Source organism: Syngnathus acus, chromosome 14 (genome assembly GCF_901709675.1).
Source record: "Syngnathus acus chromosome 14, fSynAcu1.2, whole genome shotgun sequence".
Lineage (NCBI taxonomy): Eukaryota > Metazoa > Chordata > Actinopteri > Syngnathiformes > Syngnathidae > Syngnathus > Syngnathus acus.
The window spans coordinates 8,586,309-8,607,371 of NC_051099.1; the positions used below are offsets into that span (position 1 = coordinate 8,586,309).

Sequence of the window (21,063 nt, forward strand, 5' to 3'; positions counted from 1 at the left end):
GACCGAGGCATATTCCAGCTGAAGCCGAGAGACTGATGAGACAGGCAAAATTCAACCCTTCGGCATAGTTGAGGGGGTGGGGGATTTAGATGTGGTGGATCTCACTTCTTGTCTCCATGGCGCAGACAAGGCAAGGTCGGTGTTGAGGTCATTGTTTGCAGTGTCAGAGAAGAATGCGTGGTGGCACCCAGTTAGCAGGAAAAATCAAACAAAGGAGGTTAGCGTATAGTATACAACACAACGAAATTTGGATCCAACTAACATGGCTTCAAATTGGTCATTTATGAATAATTGGTTATTAGTGTAAAAATACAATTTGAATAGGATTAGCACACCAAAAGCAGCACCAAAGTGCCGAATTGAAAACATTCTGCCAAAGAATCTACTTTTCAGTTGTCCTGCTTGCAGCACAGCTTCTTTGCCGGGGAATTCGCGCCACCTTGTGGCGGCTTGCCCGATCACGTGATACACTGTTAAAAAAGGAGTTCCTGGAGTTTTGAATAATGCCCCACATTTTAAGATACAAGCGTATCTGCAGGCTCAGCGAGGCGCAAGCTCCAAAAAACAGGAATGGTAAGCAGTTAAAACTGCTGGGTTAATTTGAAAACCCAAATCAACCCAGTTTTTGTACAAAAATGGGTTATTTTGTCAATTTGTTTCACCCAAGTTGGTTTATTTTAACCCAGCATTTAAGGCAGTAGTGGTGTTTTACATTGCCTCTCCCTGTGGAGCTATTGTTTTCAGCTCCTTCCTCAATCTCAGCAGAACTCTCCAAAATGTCGACACGCACCTCGGCCCTCCCGCTGCCTCCTGTACAGGTGACAGGATGGCTCCTCGCAGGGCTTGAACACTGTTCTCCATCATGTGCGGCACACACGCTCTTGCCAGAGTCGTCACAGACTCCAGAGGCTCGGTGGGAGCAGCAGGGGCATGTACTTATCTCCTGGCCCAGTGGAGCAGGTAAATGATGTCATCGTCATCCACTCGTAATTGAGCAGCATTGGCTGAAAGAGACCCACATCCAAATGCTTTTTTAATATAAGTCCAAATGGCAAGACGATGACATGTTAATATTTGATTTGAAAATAAAGACCCTTTTAAGTTTCATATTGATTGATTATGTACAAAGGGGAATAAATCACCTTCAACAGAAACTATTAGTGGAAGTTCTGTTGAGTTGGGTGCATGTGCAGCTGGCATGCTTTTGGCTTTAAAGCAAGGCCACACATTCGTACCTCCCGCCTCATTTTTGGGGGCAGGATATACTCTGCCCCTCGCCTAAACTGCCGGTCACGGCAATGTGGTCGAAAAAGCAACCTCACCATTCATCTTGGCTCAACCTTGGCAGAGGTCTGCGCTCTCCTAAGTGCTATTCGAGTTTAGAAACATGATCCCACCTGGAGTCATATAGATTTTAGATAGAGCGGAAAGCGCAAAGTGAAACACAATCTGTACTATTACATTGGTTTTTCTTCAGAGTTGTTGAGTTACTATTTTTTTTTTTGCTTGACATATCATGCAGAGTGAGTCAAGTACAACGATCACCCCCAACCCCGACACTTAATGGAGAAAGAATAGAGAGGTGGATACTTGCAGCGTTCTCACATAGGGACATGTAAGTACTGGAGAGAATTATATGTGTTTCATAAGTTAATACGCATCATGGTTGGTTGCACGGTTCTAAAAATGACATTTTTCATGTCAATGTCCTGCTAGTTATTAGCCATCATGCTTTTGGCTACATACTATTTACGTAAGCATTTACTCGGCAAAATTAATTAGTGTACGTAATCGATGCTCAATTAATTGTACAACCCATATTTACGCTCACAATAAGTTCCATTTCCGTCCCATGGTTATCGTCACAACATCAATATTACACTTTCATTTCTTAGTAATGTGATTAAATGTCTGCATATCGCAGTGGCCCCATCTTTGTGGAATGTTAGCGTGTAGCCCCTGGCACAGCTTAATTAACTCATCTGCCGAGTTAAAGCAGGAATAATGAAAGAAATCATTTATCAGCAGAGCATCCTTCCCACTGATCTGCCTTCAAATGGTTTCTCTAACAAAGGTACGCATATGATAACCACCTTTGGGAAAACAAACGCATCAACGATGAAAACAAGAATCTTTCATTTATTCCGCCAGTTTCAACTGATAATTTATGGTCAGGATGGGCTTTTTAAGCGAGATGAAAGGGCTGACAGACTGCAGTTTGGTGGGTGGCTAATTCCTGAAATAGGACTGTCAATTATGCATGTTACGGCCTGGCTTCCTCCCTGCAGTCGGAGCCTCGCTCGCTTTGGTTAAACAGAGGGAGGAAAGAAAGACACTAGAGGGAGACACTTTGTGCGCATCTGCAGCTTTCATGGCTTCACAGGCCAAACATATGAGGGGCACACACACACGCACGCACGCACGCACGCACACACACGCACGCACGTACGCACGCACGCACGCACGCACACACACGCACGCACGCACGCACACACGCACAAACACACACACACACACACACACACACACACACACACACACACACACACACACACACACACGCACACAAAAAGCCCTCCAGAGAAAAGCATGATGACTCAATCCAGAGTGATCAATAGAAAATCATTGTTAGCTCCAAAGGATAACATCCTGTTTAATTAATATCCTGAGCAATATAGCAAATTCATGTATGTGAAAATAAACTTTTCTTCTTTTTTGTATTTATTTATTTATTTTTATTTTTTTTTAAATTAATTTATTTATTTATTTACTTACTTACTTATCCTAGCATCTGCAACAATTACGGCAAGTACAGTCGTAAATGTGAAATCTCCCAAACGAAACCCAAAGCAGGAATTATGTGGGTGGAAAGGCGTTTTCACCTTGATCCAAGAACAATTTGGCCAAGGTCGAAGGAATATTGCGAGGGTTTTAAAATGATGACCGCGACAGGAAATAGGAGGCGTGCTCTGCAAAACTCCGTCTCGTAACTCTGTTGCTTCTCTCACTTTCTTTCTGCTCTCAGCTCTTTCACACACTATCAATTTTATTTTTCTCCAAAGCCTCAAATCCTCCAGTTTTCATGCAAAGGCTCGATTCGTTACAAGCGCTTCTCCATGCCGGGTTGCCCCTCTTTAGAAAAGAGGTTCATCTTTTGCTATTGAACTGCGGGGGATGCATTTACACTGACACAACTATGCTTTCAGAAATCCCTGCAATCCAAAATATGACTGTAAATGTTTCATTAAGGTTCCACACAGATTGGTTCATAGAATTCCCTTGGAAAAAATCCTGCATTGAATATTTTCCCCTGCCGGGACCTTTTAAAAAGGCTTCAAAGCCATAATAATATACCATCATTGAATCTTTGCTCATACCTTGTTATGAACTCAGCACATTCATTTGAATTCCGCTAAAGGATGACATGCTAGGTGGTGAGGTGGAGATTTTATTCTCCTAGCTTTAAAACCTCCATCAAATATTGTGAGATGTCACACTTTGAGCGTCGCTTCTTTCACGTTTGATTTGATTCGTCTTTCTTGCCCTGTGCTGTTGAAAATCACAGAATCAAAAAGCTGTGATAACAATGTTTAAAAAAGAAAATGGAATAAGCCAACCTCCACTGCAAAATCGGAGACAGATTTGAGCGTAACAACAAAAATGCAGCTCTCTTAAATCAGCCAAACAGGGAAGTTTTTGTAAATAATTGTTAATAAAACATCAAATGGCACAGGGCAAAACAATACAGCAAAAAATCGACTTCCTTTTCACACAGGATTTTACACTTTTATATTCTTTGACAGATGTGTGCTTCACCAAATAGTCACCAATTGCTTTGTTTTCCCCTTCCCTCTAGACACAGGCGGCTGCAATGTGGCCACCTGACTAGAGATATATCCTCAAATACCCCCCCCCCCCTTAAAAAAAAATGTCATTTGTCGTTGTTGTTTTTTTTAAATCAAAGCCACTGTTTGAAAAACATGCTGCCAAGCCAGATAAGGAAGTCTTGGTGGTAGTGCTCCTCATGGACAGGCCTATTCACCAAAAGTTCCCTGAATGTAAACGATAGAACGGGGCTCAGTAGTCACGTTTCGGGCAGTCGAAATATTCAAAACATATCAAGCATTGTGTCCCAGTAGTTTGGCCTATCCTTACAAGGTTGCACGTTTCTAAATAGAAATCTATAGGAAAAATGTAAACCAAAAATGTAAGACAAAGGAGCATCCGTTTTTTTCCCAGGTCATCGCAGTGGGATGTGATTGACATTTAACAGTGTTGCCCTGATAAAAGAGATTTTATCAATCATGTAGAGAAGAACCAAATCTGTCATATGAAGAAACACAAATGTCCAATCGAGCGGTTGCATAAGTGTGCCAACCCCAAATTGAACACTTAATTACAGCACTCAGTCCTTTTGACACATGTTGACTTGGCAATATTAGGCCACTCTCCGTTGCAAAGGTGCCTAAAAATGAGTTGAACATTACAAATAAAACCCGTATTGTATGAGGGTATGGCATCAATCCCCGTGGGAAAAGACTTCCATAATGAATGGAGATGTGAAAGGCCGTGCCTCGGGGTCGGCAGAAAGGATTTGGAGCTTTTTGTGCACTGGAAACCTGCTTGTATATGGGTTTAATGGCTCAGGAGACTTACTCCGATAATCAGCTAACCCTCCGGACCAAGTGTAGGTAAGATTTTGAACATTTGCAGACTCTGCTTTCTCCTGTATTGTTGGCGGCTTTTGAGTTACCGAATAGTGATTTCCTGTATTGATTCACTGACGTAAACGTGTTTTAATTTCATCGCGTACATGGCTTGGTTAATAAAAACAGGCTTGCTGTGTGAATGTATTTTACGGTTCATGCTTGAATGTGGCAGGCTCATTCATGTGCACCCCACTGAAACATAAAAGTCCGATTGGCCGACCATAAATCGTCCTATAAAAGCAGCTTTGCAAGCTGCTTAGACAAACATTAAATTACACCATTGTCAAAATGTAGTTGTGATTCAATTGTTGCAATTGGCTGACGACCAGTTCAGGGTGTACCAAAAAATAATTTTAGCAAGTTTGGGTTCAAACATCATGTCATCAACCTGTATTTATGCTAGCATACACAAGGAGTCCGCTAACCTGTTTTCCAGGTTTGGCCGCATGACATTTAGCATGTTTGAGAATATTTGCCATTTTTTCACATGTCCTGAGTGTTGTTAGTCACCTAAATGTTGAACAGAGGGTGTGATTTACTGAAGTCAAATTCCTTGTTTGGCACGCTCAAACATGGCGAATAAAAACTCTTGAATCTTGAATGTAGAGGAATTACTGATGCATTCCAGGAAAGTGGGAAGTTGGACTTTTACGAGTGTGACCTCCGACCTCTGGCCAGTGCACTGAAACGCCGCGCAAACTGGGAGGTCCAACTCACAAAGTCGGAGAAATTAATATCTTGACTTCACGAGTTGCTTCAAAGTGATTCCACTCAACAATGGTGACCCCCCCATGGAGTAGATGGCAAAACATAATGAACAATATTGTTAATATAGATTTTTTTAGTTATTCAACATACTTTTCTGTAGGTTGGCAGAGTCCAATTGCGAGTCCGCCGTGGCCCATGGGCTCAGGTAACAACCAGCACAGACTCACCCGTTTTCTGGCTTTGGTCATGTGACGTTTGTAAGCGGAACACTGTGAGCTGAGGAGACACTGTGATGTCATTTTCAGCCGATAGCAAGTGGCAGTACAAGGCAAAATACCACCCTCCCCTGATATGGATAAAAACAGGTGCTTTATGCTTAATTAATATTCCACAAACACAATATCAATTTGAATAGGGTCTTTATACTAGTGTTTGTGTGTGTGGGTGGGGGTATAGAATAAATTATCAAGGAAATTTTGAACTTGACTTCCCCTTTAAGCAGACAGCCATCCCTTCTTTCCACATTAGACTGTGCACCTGCTTGGAGGTGCAATAGGACACTTTCACTTCTCGTGCTTTATTGCTTAATGTAATGACAAATAGGAGGATTTCGTCGCAGATTGCCGGAGTTGACGTCAATCGGATCGGTTAGGCGACAGGGCGAGGCCCCGCCCCCTGTGGGCCAAGGTAGAGCGGACTGCGTGGAGAGAAGGAAGGGGAGGGGGGAGGAGGAAGGGGAGGGAGGAGGGAGCAGGGGGCTGAGCTGATCCCACGTGTGACGCTGTCGTTCCCGGCTCAGTAATATTCTCATAGCGGGGCTTTGCATATCTCCTGCCCGTCTGTGTGTCTGTCACTGTCACTGTTCCTGTAGTCCCAGCCGATAGTTAGGAATAGCTATGGAAGGAGACGGGAGTCAAGCCACATCCGGAAGCCTAAGCGACTCACAACATGACCCGGGGTAAGAATCTTTGCACGACATTCAAGCCGTGTTTTGTGCATGTTTGCAAGATCTTCGAGTGGACTTGGACTGGCGTGCAGGATTCGTCCACACGTCACGCACTCGCTGCCTTTCAAGGGGGCAGTTTTGGAGAGCTTTCAGCGCGACTGCCCCCCCTTTCCTATAACAGCGAGCGAGACTGTTATTCCGACTCGATCGGTCGCGCTTTATCCTTTAAGGTCGCTTTTAGAACTAGTTAGTCGTCAAAATGGCCGAACTGACATCTGGACTCACTTGTGTTGTGTTTCCCCCTTCCAGTAAAATGTTTATCGGTGGCCTCAGCTGGCAAACCTCACCAGGTGAGACTGTTTTCCTCTCGGACAACCCTGTCCTTGCATTTCGTCTTGTTTGCGTGTTGTTTGTTGACTGTGTGTTTGCGGCGATTGTCGTCGCGGTGGCGTGCGAATGCGTGCGTGCACGAGTGCACACTGTGGGATGTTTCGGTTGGTGTGTGCACGGCGTTATTTCCGATCTTCGTCCACATCTCAAGTCCTCTATTCGACCCCTATATGCGCATCGCGGCGGTGCTGCTGGTGGAGGGGGCGGGGTGTGTGTGTGTGTGTGCGCGCGCGCGCGTGTGCGTGCGTGTGTTTTTCATTTTCATTATCACAACGTGTGCGTTGTCTTTCTAATGACCTGATGTGATTCATCTGTCCACAGACAGCCTTAGAGACTATTTTAGTAAATTTGGAGAAATAAGAGAATGTATGGTGATGCGAGACCCCACGACGAAACGCTCAAGGTAAATAAAATGCTGGTGGACTTTTTCTCTCATGCAGCGATATCGCTTTACTTTTGTTTCGTGGTTAATCCACTGTTTGTGTGTGCGCGCGTGTGTGTGTGGGTGAGAGAGAAGCGGAGAGCGCGTGCATGCGCGCGCGCGCGCGCGCGCCTGCGTGTGGTTTCCCAGCGAGCCAGATAAGCTTAAATGCTCGCTGCTGTAAAGCTGCGACCGAATGCAATTTGACATTGACTTTGTGACTGCAGCACAGTGTGGCGAATAGCGTGCTCACTTTCAGTTTCTGCCACAGGACGTCCGCAATCTGGATGATAAACGCATGCACTGTACCACGACTGTTTTAGCAAGAAACAAACAACACTGTTAAGATACCGAGGTCAAAGCAATATGACGCGCTTTGCGATGTAGTCTTGCATTCGAAACAATCCCAAGTTGTTTAATTTTTTCCTTTGCATGCATGCATTTTAACACCGTTGTTGTTTGTGTCTTTGCTTTGCAGAGGATTTGGGTTTGTGACATTTACAGATGCTGCCAGCGTAGAAAAAGTCTTAGCTCAGCAACACCACGAATTAGACTCAAAGACGGTGAGTTAATTTCTTTTGACATTTTGGTAATTTTGTAAAGTCTGAGACTGTATGTGTTTTCAATGCCTGATGGAAAGCCCCACTTTGCTCAAGGTCACGAATAAGGGCTAAATGCACGATGGTCCTTTCGGCACTAATGCTGGCAATAAAACACAGCTCCACTGTGCAATATTATGTGTGCACGTTCACTTCTCTGGATGAATGAGACGGACACGCCCACCTCTTGACTTCCCCTCCACATGCAGCACACACACACACGCACACGCGAGCGTGTACAGTGAAGAGCGTGCGGGCCCTTGTCCGCCACCTTGCTACTGTTGTCACGTTTTTGAAAAGGGGAAAAAGGGTTCCAAATGCTCTCCTTAAAACATCCCAAAATACTTTATCTTTAAAAAAAAATCAAGGGAACTCGATGAGTTTACTTTCCTGTTAATATATTTAATATGTGACTTGTATTTACTCGCTGTGTTTGTTGTGTGAAAATTTGTTGCATAGTGACAGAATAGATGTTTTTTAGCTCAAAATTTAGATGGCTGGGATTTCATTGAAATTAATTTCTGCATATTGACAAAACACTTTTTCCCTTTTTGGCCTGTAAGATTATCAGAATGGACTTTGTGTATTTATTTTTACATTCAAATAATGTGCCTCGAATATAGTATTCTCAGATAAGTCAGTGTTTATAGATTCACAGGGATGGAGATTTTGTCTCTAGTTTTTACATTTGTAGTATTCCGAAATCTAGTGCATGTCAGAGCCTGAGAATTTTGGTTTGCTTTCGGATTTGCCACTTTCCCACAGTAGTTGCGCTCTTGTCAGCTCATGTCACCAAATTGCCTTAAGCTCTATTTATGTGCTATTGGGGACGAAGGTGATAAGATCACACTTTGTTCCATATGTTTCCAATTAGTAGCCACGGAGAGAAGACAGAAGTTCTTGAGAGCTAAATGAACAGCAAGTTACGACTGATGGTATCACAGAACTGTAAAATAGTAGCGATTCAGGTGTCTGAAGAGACGAGGTATTTTCAATCGTCTGTGAAATATTGAACTGGCAATTGACACTGTGAGAACTTTTCAACAGTGAAGTTGTCCTTTGTGCTGACAGCAGCGATTCCAAGAAGGAGTTAAAATTCCTTGTGCGCTTTTTAATTATTCCGCTAAGCCTTTTCATAGGATTTAACCTGAGGACCTTGGGCTCATTCATTCGGTGTAGTACAGTACCTCCAGCTGACTGACTGTAATAGCTGGCCCAGCAATAAACTACCATGTTTTTGATTGTTGAAAAATGGCTTGAACCTTCGGGCAGATTTTAAATAATACCATTTTAATAAAGGAAAAAAGAATACAAAAAAATAGGGAAAAATTAGTGTTGTTTTATCCATTTGATGATCGCAATGTTTAATAATGATAGTGTGACAGTCCAAATGTGATTATTATTGATTATTGACACATCTTCTTTGAAATAAATAGAAATGTATTAATTCTAAATTTTAAAAGAATTAAAAAAAAATAGGACCATGTCTTTGTGTGAGGGGACATGCCGAGAATGAGCGGAGAGAGGCTCAGCTGGACTCAAAAGGGGAATACAGTGCACGGTCAGCGTCTTAAACTGATATTCCAGCGGGAAGCTTCAAATTAATTCTTTATAATGACCATCATCACAGTCTTATTGCTGAATTTTTATAGAGTCGCTATTTAAAAAGGCAACTTTATTTGCAGTCCTGGGAAATAAAGCATTGCTGAGTATTTTACCTCTTTAAAAAAACATTAAAGTCTTAGTGAATATGAGAGGATTTTTGTCATTAATATAAAGATGTGAATCAAAATACATTTGATGAAAAATGATCTGACTTGATCATTAATAATTCAAAATCAAGAAAAACAACAACATTTTTTTGTTGTGTGTTCCACAGTTTCCAAGTCGGTGCCCTGATATGACTTGATGATAGAGGGACAAAGAAAAAGCGTTCTTCGGTGTCGGTCATGCCAAGATTAGAAAAAAAGTGACATGATTGTAATCCTGTCAATAGTTTTAAATTTATCGAGCTCAGCCCTCTTGTTATTCCGACAAATATTTGACTGTGTGATTGACACACCAGCCTTGCGACGTGATCCCGATGACTCAGAACACATTCGGAAATAGATATTTCCCAGCTGCTAATGCGCCGTTGAAACGTGCTACAGAATAGAACAAACCCGAGGCAGCCGGCTTTGTGTTCTTCCTCACCATTAGTCAGTGGCCACTCTCTGCTCTTGTGTTTTTTCAACAATGGCGATGCATCAGGACCCGTCATATCTCTCGCACAGTTGCTCAGCACGAATGAAAGGTAGAGAGCGACTTGCAAACGTTCTTGATTTGTGTGCAGATTTTTGATTGGACAGAAGCGTCGGACTTTGCGTGGCTGTCCGGTGAATCTTTCCTGTCACGGGTCACCTTGAACGGGCTGGGGCTGTCTGTGAGAGGCCGCAGGGGCTGTGACTGTGAACGGGCTGAGTCATATTATGAGCATTCAAAGAGGGAATGTGGAAATCAAACCTCATTTGCATTTTAACGTTTTACTGGATCTGTGAATTTATACAATATTTCTGTCTTTGCAAACATTTTTTATTTTTTTACAGCATAACTGTCATTACGTGCTTTTGAATAAATTTTTAAAGGGAAATAAAGCATAAATGTAGTAAACCGATTATTTTTTATATATATATATATATATAAAAGAATTGGTGCTCCTTTTTCTTCCAACCGGTTATGAAAACACTTGGATGGAGATATGAACGAGACATATGGGAAAGCACAGCCTCAGGCGTCACAACACACATGCTGGTAATTCAGAACATATTTCTCATTTCCCCCATTGCTTTGTTCGAAATATGTTTGCCCCGACAATGTTTGGAGCTCAGGCGGGCATGGACAGTTGAAGAGCATTTTTACAAGGCAGCAGATATATTGCTCGAAGACTGATTACACATTAATTGGTATATTGTAGCAAAACTTAATGGGTATAAAAAGTCTACACACGCCATATACACGTTCATATGGCATTTTTTGTGTGCATACTTATAAATGAGGATGTTCAAACTCAACCAGTCACATTCAAATTGCACTAAACAAGTCAAGCTGTCACATCCTTATCATAACTATTAATTTTGCCAGCAATTTGTAAATAATAGGCTAACATTCTGAGTAGACTTTGTACACAACACCATTATTTTTATTCATCTTTGAAACCAATGAGACATTCGGAACTGTGTGTACAACACTATACATGTTCCAGTTATGGAAGTAAATACATTTGATGCAAATAGGTCAGGTAGAAGGAAATTGCCCATAAACTGGTTTTGACTGCAGCGAAAGCTTTTCTTCGGTATCACACATAATATGCGAAGCCGATTACAATAACACGTTTTTTTCTTTATTATTTGGCCAATGCATCATTTGATGGATTGTGGTCAAAACTGATTGTGGTGCCTAACGGAGTAGCGTAGCTTCACTACTGCTCACTACCAGATTTCTGGCTCACTTTAACGCAATCAATGACATATTTTTCCATTTCATGTATTTGATCTGAGCCTGAAATTGAAATATAAATAAATAAGAATAATTGAAAAATAGAGATGCGAGTGACCCCCCCCCGGGGACATTTTGCTTGGATGTTTTAGTGATATCTGACAAAGTTGTAGAGTAGGACATGAGTAGCCGTCCAGAATAAATCCACCCCAAATTCATCACATAGGATTTGGAAAGAAAGTCCAATCAATGATCTGAACTCTGACGTGCCCTTGCATTTGCATGGCACTGTCTTGCAGTTAATTATGGCTGAAAGTGTGATTGGTTCACTCTGTCTTCTGTGTACTATTGGCGGGGCTTCATCTAATGAATGTTTGTCGTTGAGCTGTTTCCTTGATTCCACTCCCTACATCATTTTCTCAATGTTGATATCAGAAAACGAGATACAATGGCTTGAATAGTGGAAGAATTTTGTGTCGTGGTAAGTCTGAAGTGTTTGCGGATTTTGCAGACAGTGTTGTTTAGTGTATTGGTAGACCATGCTACGTCTTGAAACTCATTCTAGCGTTTTCTATTGCGTTTCCTCGTTTCATCTGTCAATTTGGTGAAGTGCAAGTAGACTACATTTTAGACTCGCTAAAACAAGGTCTAAGTTCTGGTGCAGGTGGTGTAATGCAATTTTGTTGGACTTGATTGTGGCGCAGACAGACTGTCAATGTATTTTATTTTCAAATATGACGACAGCATGAGCAAATCCCTCTGAATCATTATGGAAATCAATTAAATGAAAAATGATCTTGAAAATATTTTAATAGCACCCCCCATGAGTGCGCGGCATAACTATTAAAGGTGATGGAGTTTACACACGGATGCAAGCTCGAGGGTGGAACGCGGTCTCCAAGTACCAAATAGAAAGGAAACTGAGTGAGACCATGCTTTGCGCTAGACTTGATTAAAGCTAAAATGATTAAAAGCTAATTGAAATGAAATGAAAAATGTAAGCCTACATTAAAGCACATAATGATACGGGCTGGTCTCTGATAAATTAGTTAAGCACTGTATAATTAGGAATTGTTTACAAAAAAAACCCCTAATCCATCTTGTATCTCTTGTCGGACATACCTTGCAGGTCTGTAATATCTTGTACACGAATGAATAGCCGACATACTGATGTATATTTTTAGGAAAGGTCAATGTGTTTGTTGTCTTTGATTTTAGTGCAATTCTTATTGATTCAGGAGCATAACAAAGGGCCTCGTTCAGGAGTTATTCAGCCGCAAAGATCAGTAAAGTCTGACAGCCCTGATATGAATCATTTACGCTTTAATTTCATGTCCATTCTGTTTGCTATCACACACGAACACCTGTGGAACTCCTCACAGGCCTAAATTGGGAGAAGCTGCGCACTTTGATAAGCCCTTTCCTTTAAGCTTATACGTCGCTCTGTTGTGTGAGGGCAGATATGTGTTCATCAGGAGTTTACCCAAGAGCTGCATTCATATACGGACAATTTTCTTTTTTTTCTTTTCCAAAGATTTCTCTGATATGTGCCATTTCTCCCGCTGATCTCACTCGGTAGCAGCCTGTAGAGACCTTGTTGTAAAAGGCTACAGAAGATAAAAGATGGCGGGTTAGTGGCTGTGGGGAGGTCGTGACCTCTCGGTTTCTTCTCATTTTTATTACTTTGACACTGCAGGTTGCGATGATGTCCCAAGGGACCCATTTTTGTTCCATGTGTGGCATTATTTACACAAAGCATGAATTTAGCAAGTCCTTTCCGTAGGTGTGAATATAATTTGACGATACGTCCTCCTTTGTACTACACAAAATCAGCTGTATAACCTACATTCTGTTGCAATGTTCTAAATTTCTTTCGTCCTGCCCCCATTGACTTTCCAAAAGTCAAGGGGTGATAGTTTAATAGTCGAATGTATCCACAACAACTTGGAGGTCCACTATGTGTCAATTGACCCCCCTCTCGCCCCTTCTCATGTACTGTTGGTAAGGTAACATAGTACCAACCCAATGACCTTCACACTTCCACGGGTTGAAAACAATAAACAAAAGGTAAATGCCATTTGTTAAGCTTCTTAATAGCGCTACTTGCCCGCATTTGCACAGATAATCCTGTAAGCAATAAAACCTAATGTTCCATGGTCGAAGCATATTCCCTTTTGCAGGATATTGTTCCTTTCAAGGATCTTGCTGCTTAGTTCACGTGCGGGCATCTACAGTATGATCTGCTTGTTGTTAAAGTGTACTTAACCCTAAAATGATTCCTTTTTTTTTTTTTACCCATAATGTGCCTTTTGGTCCTTCTCTCGCCACTTGTACACATTTTCATTTTGGCTTATTTTCGATTTTAATGGTTGTCAAAAGAGGCTTAACCTTCTTGACATTTATTATGCAGCTGGATCTCGCCATTTCCCGCCCAAAACACAGAAAGCCAACGGGCCAAAATATTAGTAAATGACTAATATGTAAATTATCCTGAAGATGATCCAGGTGAAACAGAGTCGATGTAATTTGTGTCACCAGTGCAAAAGGGCCAGTGCATATTTTTGCTTGATGGCCTTAGGGGCCCGACAGTTTTGAACCACAAAACTCCATATGCATGAGTATGTAAAAACAATCGCTGCACCTCACCTGCCCTTGATTTCACTTGCCTCAAAGGAGTCATTCATCATAAGTTGTGACCTAAAAAGGTAACTGCTGCAGTATTTCTCCAAAGAATTGGATCACCGGTTCTCCTTGGTTAATTTGTCCACATGGCTCTGAAAGTATCATCGGTGCAGTTCTTCCACCCTACATGTCGAAATGATGTGAACAGAAAAGCCATACTGTTCTTTTTTTATGCACGGTTTTTAACAGCTTCAACGGAGCTCATCTTAAAGTGTTTAATAGTAGATAACAGCAAGAGATAATATACATCGAATAAATAAGGATGAAGCAATACTGACCTAAAAGGAAGATACAGTAGGTCAGAAAGTACTGGAATTTGGTATTCCAAGCATGACATGTTGTCTTGGTGCAGACATAGTAATTGAGTTTCAATTGGTTAAGCCTGAGGCTAAGTGCTAAAACAAATCTTTAAATGAAATTCATTACAAGCAGGGTTTCCATACTCAGGTGTTATTGAATTCCTTTCTCATTCTGACCCGATTTCCAGAGATAACGGTAATAACCCAGACTAGCAGAAATGATGGCAATGACAAAGCGCATCATGCTTTCCCTTCAAAGACATTAAAACGTAGTCGGTCTCGTTGGCTTAATTGAGCTACACAGATGCTTCTTGCCTTCATTTTCATTCTGCTGTTTTTCCCCAGCAGGGTACGCATTTCTTAAATGGATCCATCTGCACCAAAGGAATAACTTTTATGAACGGTTAGAATTGGCTTCGGTAACGGCAAATAGTTCCAAATAATAAGCAAACGGGGAAACGTAATCCAAGTGGAAAGAAAAGACACGCTGTGTATCTTGGAGAAATTCATTGCTATGCATTTAGAATGACATTGCTGTGTGATTTATTATCAGTGCAAGGTTGATGAGACCACCCCACCCCCATGCCACTTCCCAGAGTGACATACCTTCATGCCAGTGAAATTAATGGGGAAAATTAAGCTAATAACATAACAAGCACAAGACGGGCAAACATGCTCATCTGATGCATCCTGCTTGTTATTTGGAGGCGTCACCAGCCTGGGATTCTCATTTTCTCCGTGTCATATTCAATCAGTAATTCCTGGTCAGAGTAGCGGCGATTCTCCACTCTAATAACTACGGCTAGTCAAACTATGGCTGTTGTGGCTGACCTCCGTATTTACATTTATTTATTTTTACTTGAACATTTTGCATGCGACCACATCAACTGACAGGTCCGGCATAAACTATTATCCAGAGCAAGAATTGGGAGTTTGACTACATTTCCTTATGTATGGCAAATTAACAACATTATTTGTTTTCTTCAAATGCGATAAGAGAATACCTTTCTCAATGTTTGGGATTCGACTTTTGATGACATGGTTGTATTAGGCCGAATAATAGCGCGATTAATCAACAGTCAATTCTACACAATCGACTAACTTCTTAACGAACAATGAATCGATATTATTCCCACCCCTTGTACGGATATTGTTAGACACTGATCAGCAGTAATGAATATGATTTTTTTCTCCCCCCAAATGGTTCATTGGCCACTCCAATTAATGTATTTTACATGACAAAGGAGCTCCATCAATTGAGCGTTGACGTGGATCGTAATTAGGGAGACTTGGCCAGCAAATTATCGATATAAAAGACCGCATGGTGCAGCTAATGATTCTTAAAATGCAAAAGTTATGCAGGTCATGTGGTTTTCCCAACCGCTATCACGGATTCTCACCTATCGCAGATAACTTAAAATGCATCATCAGAGAGCTTGTTTATTTCTCTGTAAATGAAAAGAACTTGTTCAAAAGTGAAATAAAATGGTAGTTTGATTTGCATACTGGCTGTAGTATAAATTGAATAAATGGGCCTACTACTTGCTGCAAATGTTCACCTCCAACCAGTTAAGCAAAAACAACAAACGAACGAAATGTATCAACATTTTATTGATCAACCTTCTCATAGCCAATTCAAGTAAGCCTTGCCTTCAGCAGTTTGGCCAACAAAGTGGAGTAATAATCATCTTATTTAATTATTTATGATGGTAGTGTAAAAAAAAAAACTAAAAAAAACCTGCTGTTTTCATGTTTTGCCCTTCATGCGCACTTAATTTGCAATATGGGTAATTCCATTTTGAATGCAGATTTAGTTTAACAAAAGGCTTTTGACTTTTAAAAGCAGACCATGTGCAAGTTGATTATGCAGCATGTACGAACCTTTAAATGCTTTGATTAGTTAGTAAAAAGTCACAATCTATTGAATAATGAATTTGTTGTTTTCAAAATGCCCATTTTTATTCCTCTGCAAACGAGTCAATCATGTGACCGATTGCATTTATTGCATTTATGTGGGATTAGAAAATCTCAATGTGATGCTTTTAAAATATCTTGACATTCCCGTTTCTTTTTTTTTTTTTTCTTTCCCCAGATTGATCCTAAGGTTGCCTTTCCACGTCGCGCCCAGCCTAAGGTAAGAAAAATAAATTGGTCACCGGGTCTCCTCGAAGAAAATGATTATGTCTGGTGTCAGCACCGTACCTAATTTTCTGCACCCGCACAGCAGATTCAAAGAGGCAGCGCTTGTCTGTTTGCTTTAGAGAAATACCTCGTCTGGCTCCATTGTTCTCACATTGTTTCTGCTCTGCACATTTAAAAATATCTCTTCTTTTTATCGTCACTGTTTTCATGCCCCCCCCCCATCATGCCATTGTGTAGAAATAAAACCATTTTGGATTTATTTGCATTTGGAGACGAACGTGCAGCCGTCGTTTGACTTTGTTGTGACAAAAAAAGCTTATGAAAGTCGAATGCAGACAATGTCCTGTCTAAAATGTGCGGCTTTGGTGGACCACATCCTTTGGGGAATTTTTGATTGCATGAATGGCCTGCTATAAGGAGATTTAATGAGTAAGAAATTGTCTGCTTTACTGACAAATGGGAAAGTATGTTTGCTGTCACTGTTTTTCATAAAGAGGATAGATTGACATAAGTGATTTCGAAATATCTTCAGTTCCGGGCGCCCGTGTGCAGACGTCACAATTAGCATGGAGACAAAACTGTAATCACACCGGGGCTGTTGTTCCTGATGCATATTATCTTTTCTCTTGATTGCCGGTCTTGAGCATCTCTCTTGACAATTAAATATGCAACGTGTGCAGATGGTGCTGCGGCGCTTTGTTGACGTGCCCTTTCACACCACCATGGCAAAAGCTGTCGCACACAAGAGTGTAGTGGAGCACTTTTATGCTTTACCATCGGGACATTGGATTCACAATCCAGTTAGAAATGTCTGGGAGATCTTCTCCACTCTGCAACACATAGTTTGCTTTTTAAATTCTTTTGCCCTGTTTGAGTCTGTATTCTTTGCTTGCCCGCTTGGCTGCTCTGAGCTTTGGCTTGGATTGACCCCTTTCGGGTTTAAAGGAGCTGCACTCGACAGGTGCATGAGCGATACAGGCCTCGGGAATCAAAATCGAGACCAATCGGCGCTAATGTTCTCACGGCTAACAATGACCTCATGGCTAACCCCGACAATACTGCATTAGGGTAAAACGCTGCATTATGTACGGCATGTAGACGATCGCTGGAAACAGACAGGAAGTGAAGGTGAACACGGAGGACATTCGGCTGTAAACAAGTGAAGGTGTTTGCACCGGGATCAGAGGAAAAACAACTTGTATCAGACACCATTGTTCCCTGTGGCCAAACACACGGGTGCTTCAACTCTGAGGAAAGACGCCGCCACTGACAGACTAAAGTCCAGTTGTGAAGTCATATTTTCTAGTTTAGCTGGTTTGTCTTTGATATCACACGTCTTAAAAATATACTACATATTGGGCTAGCTACAAGGAGTAGCTGCACACACCTCTGGCTCAGTGCCAAGACATGAGCATGTGATTTATGGCACGTCTACGTAATCAGTTTCTATTCTCTCAAAGTAAATATAAGTGCCAGCGATTCACTTCTATGCTGTGTTGATGCTCCCATAAGTAGTTAGGCATGCCTCTTTATTCAATACTACAAATTATTGCTCCAAATTCTCCCTTCGACAGGAGGTGTCATTTCTGCCGAGCTTGCCACTTTGCTTTTCCACCGTAGTCACACGCAATAATGGCGGATCCCAGCATTATTTTAATTGCCAGTGGGACTGTGGCCACTTGAGTCGGAGATGAGTTGTGATGGCTTGTTATGAAAATGAAAGGAGATAGCAGCATCATTTTTGAGAGCAATGGGTGTAAACCTTTCCTTGCAAGTTTCTTCCTGCGCCGGTTGTTGTTGTTTCATGGAGATTTCGGCATGCACAACGAAGACAGCTGTGACAGCACTCTCTGAAATGGTTTGGTTTTATTTGAAGACCCCTTGTCACCTGTTAAGCTGTATGTTTTAATGTCAGTGAGGAGAAAGGCTAAGCATGCTTGTACATTGATTGAGGTAGTTCAATGATGTAACGTCTAAGCGCTGTCCTATATTTTACTCCAGGCTGACACCTGTGACTGCGGCTTCCCTTTTAACGGCAGACTGTCAAAGCTGCATGGCTGGCAGCTATGTCTTAGTTCTGCTTTTTCGTTCCGCGCATTTTTATCCATTTCATTTCCTCTCGATATTCCGCACATTTTCTATGACTGGCAAATTGACTAGTCTCTTCACTCCCAGTCTCTGGGACTGCTTGCTTATGATTGATTTTAAAAAAGACTATCCGGTGGAGTGTGGTTCAAGAGAGCCAAGCCTTACATTTAAATAAATTCTAATAACAATGCCGTGAGAGGTAAATATACTATCTGTCCCCTGAGTTTATGTTCCACACAAAGGCCCATGTCTATGTGCATGTATATTTGATATGCCACTTCCTGTCTCACTTGATCTCTCAATACCTTACTCAGCTACTGTCTATTACGCTCTCAAGCACTTCTTTTCGGATTACACCGCTTTGTAAATCCAGTCGAACACCTTGCTCTGTTGTTTGATCTAGATTTAGCATGATGATATCCCCCCTCTCCAAATGATCCTTATTTTAAATGACACAGCTCACTGCTGGCTAAATGAAACCACGGTGGCTGCCAGGCCCTTTGAATGTCTCGGGGCGTTTATTAAAAGCACCAGCTTCCCGGTTCTCCACAGCTGCATGAGTCTGAAAGAATAATCAAGGACAAAAGTCCTCAATGAAGAAGAGAGTGCTATATCAGTTTCTTTTGTTCAGCTTGACAATGAGCCCTCCCAGATATTTGTCATGTATAGCAGGATAGTTTTAATTAGACCTTGCATATTCCACGCCATTCCGGCTGCACACGCACACCCGGAGTAACAAAATGAATGCAGTGTTCTTCGACAAACTTGACATCACATTTCAGGCGATATGTCACACGGCAAATAACCAAGCTGTCCCACACAGAATAGACTTTGCTTGTATTTCTCTGGATAAATGGGATTTCAAATGGGTTTTACATACCCGATTGTAACCAAGAGGCAGTCCGCAATGAGGGAAGACATGCCAAACACAAGCCGGTGCTTTGTCATGCCCCTCTCACAAACAGATTGTCCATAAACTCCCTGTGAGATGAAGGATGAAACAAGGAGTGTGGCTTCACACTCTGATATGGCCCATGTGCATCGCTAAGTCTGTCAGTCCGATCTTGGTCATTTTAAGTCGATTCAAATTTGTTATCTGTTGTACTCAAAGTGCGACTGTAAGGCTGTAGATGTTTTATTTACAATTTTGGGAACCAGCGTACTACTTCCAGTGGCCCTCGACCTAGTTGATCTAATTCGGTACTTTTGCTGCCAGTCCCTAAATTCTGTAGGTGTGTTGCTTGCAACAGCAGTCGGGGGTTTAGCGGCAGGGTCACCCCTGACGGAGCTCAAGGCTCTCTCCAAGAACCCGTAGCAGTTTTCATATTTTTGTCGGCAATAGTTCACCTGTGACCATCAAATCTGAGTCCTTACAATCTGAGCCGCTGCGCTGTACCCACTCGGGTGGCCATGTTTTTTCCATTTCACAATTGTAATGTGAAGACCTCCCGTTAGTATGAATTTGTCCAAGTAGTTATTTGAAGGATACCAGAGTATTTTAGTTATTTTACGCTATGCCAATCTGGATGGTGGTTGCAGCCTCTGTGTCAAAGTGTTGCCTTTAAGTCCCTGACCTGTCAGCTCTTTTTCGATCATTTGCGTTCACAGTGGCACTGCTCCAGATGAAAAATGGGCCAAAGCGCAAACAAATGAATGACTGTTTGGTGGTCAAACACAATTGCCAACAGAGTGACCCAGTTACCGGGGTAGTCAAAACACTTGATTCATGCATGTTCTTTTTGTGTGTTTTCACAACGTATTGTGCTCTTTTTATTAAATCCTCTATTGGGAGCTAGATTGTGCAAATTGTGAATGCGACTTACGGTTTCCTTGATGAATAATTGCCAGATCTCTTGTAAGCGGAGTACACATTTGTGCGATTCTTCTTTGTGCAGCCTACCTTTTGCTGTGATCTCCTTGGTTGCTGGTGGAGGTGGTTTTCTTGGGGAATGAGGCGCTCTTACAATGCTTACCAATGGCAGGAGGCAGGCAGGCAGGCAGGCAAGTGCTGGCAGGGCAGAGAGGGCCGAGAGCTGTGCTGGAGCCTGGCACTGCTAAACCTGATGCTGACTGACAGTAACGAGGACAGCGATGCAGCCAGGATAGAGGCCTAAGCAGCACAGAAGAGGGCATGGTCTTGAAGGACCTCTTTTCAAATGCCCTTCTTGTACCCACAGTGATACCAAAACATTAAAATAGGCTGTGAAACACAAGTTTAATGGATTTTTTGAAAATCGGAGCAACCGCTACCCAGGGATGTGTCTCTGTCGTATTTTTGTACAAATTTGTTAGTCGTACTATTAGCTTTTAGACATTTAAGCCGAGGACCTTTCAGAGCCTATTTTTACCGTTTGGATCTGAAGCAGGAGCTGCATAAGCAGTTCTCCTCCGACAGAGGTCCGCGCAGTCAGGCATTGTTTAATAGCTACCAAACTGTCCCGATGACAGGCATGTGCATTGGCTTGTTAGTAATGAGCAGCGGAGCTTAGGCGGGAAGGATATGCAAGCGTACAGACGGCGTTGCCTCACATTCCAGGAGGACATCGCTGGAATTCCTCAGCCTGCAATGGGGTGTATTTCCCCTTCCACTAAAAAGAAAACAAAT

At 42.0% G+C, this 21,063-nt stretch overlaps 1 protein-coding gene across 10 annotated transcripts in view; it reads left to right on the forward strand.

Annotated features, from left to right (window-relative positions):
* Window positions 1–6,150: 6,150 nt before the first annotated feature.
* Window positions 6,151–21,063, forward strand: part of LOC119133937 (RNA-binding protein Musashi homolog 2) — a 187,196-nt gene continuing 172,283 nt past the window's right edge. For 9 of the 10 annotated variants that reach the window (XM_037270260.1, XM_037270261.1, XM_037270259.1 and 6 more), the window contains exons 1-5: window positions 6,152–6,375; window positions 6,673–6,713; window positions 7,075–7,156; window positions 7,653–7,737; window positions 16,321–16,362. In XM_037270260.1, coding sequence (XP_037126155.1) covers window positions 6,314–6,375; window positions 6,673–6,713; window positions 7,075–7,156; window positions 7,653–7,737; window positions 16,321–16,362 — 312 coding nt within the window. In that variant the 5' untranslated portion in view covers window positions 6,152–6,313. Of the gene's footprint in view, window positions 6,376–6,672; window positions 6,714–7,074; window positions 7,157–7,652; window positions 7,738–16,320; window positions 16,363–21,063 lie in introns of all 10 variants that reach the window. The other variant, XM_037270257.1, reaches the window with a different exon arrangement.